The sequence below is a fragment of the Procambarus clarkii genome, chromosome 27 (genome assembly GCF_040958095.1).
Source record: "Procambarus clarkii isolate CNS0578487 chromosome 27, FALCON_Pclarkii_2.0, whole genome shotgun sequence".
NCBI classification, from domain to species: Eukaryota; Metazoa; Arthropoda; class Malacostraca; order Decapoda; family Cambaridae; genus Procambarus; species Procambarus clarkii.
The window spans coordinates 17,524,229-17,525,245 of record NC_091176.1 but is presented as its reverse complement, the minus strand read 5'-3'; the positions used below and the strand labels follow the sequence as shown (position 1 = coordinate 17,525,245).

General features: G+C 43.0%; 1 protein-coding gene across 1 annotated transcript in view; it reads left to right on the top strand.

The window, feature by feature from the left end:
* Positions 1–1,017, top strand: part of LOC123751937 (putative neural-cadherin 2) — an 80,057-nt gene extending 79,040 nt beyond the window's left edge. Inside the window, exon 15 of the mRNA XM_069332117.1 lies at positions 143–1,017. Within this exon, the coding sequence (XP_069188218.1) occupies positions 143–438 (296 nt within the window). The 3' untranslated portion in view covers positions 439–1,017. The remainder of the gene's footprint in view (positions 1–142) is intronic.

Here is a 1,017-nt window from a genome sequence, read left to right as displayed (position 1 = left end):
GAGAGAGAGAGAGAGAGAGAGAGAGAGAGAGAGAGAGAGAGAGAGAGAGATTAAAGGGGAGGGGGGGCTAAACAAATCGCGTTGTACCAGTTAAAACACTGTCTGCATAGTGAACTGACGCCATAACTCTACTCTCCCTCAGGTCTGGAGAGCTGCAGCGGAAGTGGCAAGTTTCTGGACGGGTTCCGGGAAGTGGCCCACATGCTGGAGTCTTGGGACCCCACCAACAGCCAATCAGCAGCCTCCTTCACGTCCAAAACAAAGCGCGACGCCTCCTTGCCAATCACAAATATTCTCTGCGAAGTCCACACTGCCATTGGTCAAGGAAGCGCCTCCAATTGCTCACAGTTTAATCCAATAGGAGAGCAGAATCTTCACTCAGAGACGATAGCCACGCCCACCCCAATACCCAGTCCACCGCGTTCCTTTATGAGCTAATAATGAATAATTTAGTTATACAATAATTTTGGATATAAGAACTAGATAGCTATTAAATTGCTAAATTACTAATGAAATGTATAATATTTTTTCTTAATTAATGTGGATTTTACCATTAATGTTGTGTGAGTAATTGACAACATGAACGTGTTTCATCATATCATATACTGAATATTCTCTCTGTCTCTTTCTCTCTCCCTCCCTCTCTCTCTCTCTCTGTCTCTGTCTCTGTCTCTCTATCTATCTACCTATCTCTCTCTCTCCATCTCTCTCCACTCTCACTGAATTTTTAGCAGAACCCTTCCCTCTCCCTAACACAAGTACATATTTTTCTTCAGAGAGGGATCGTGCACTCCTCTGAATTAAATCTCCATGATATAAACACGAAAGCACTTAAGTCCATTAATGTTTACATATTTATGATATTAACACCCTCTTAAGGAGTTCGGGAAAAAGGTGCATCTCATTCTGGGCTCAGAAAGTAAGAGGAGAGGGACTGGATATGCTTTTGGGTTTGGCAATAGATGATATCATATGGTTGGTATGTGTTGACGGTCTGTATTAGTCAGGCAGAGGAAG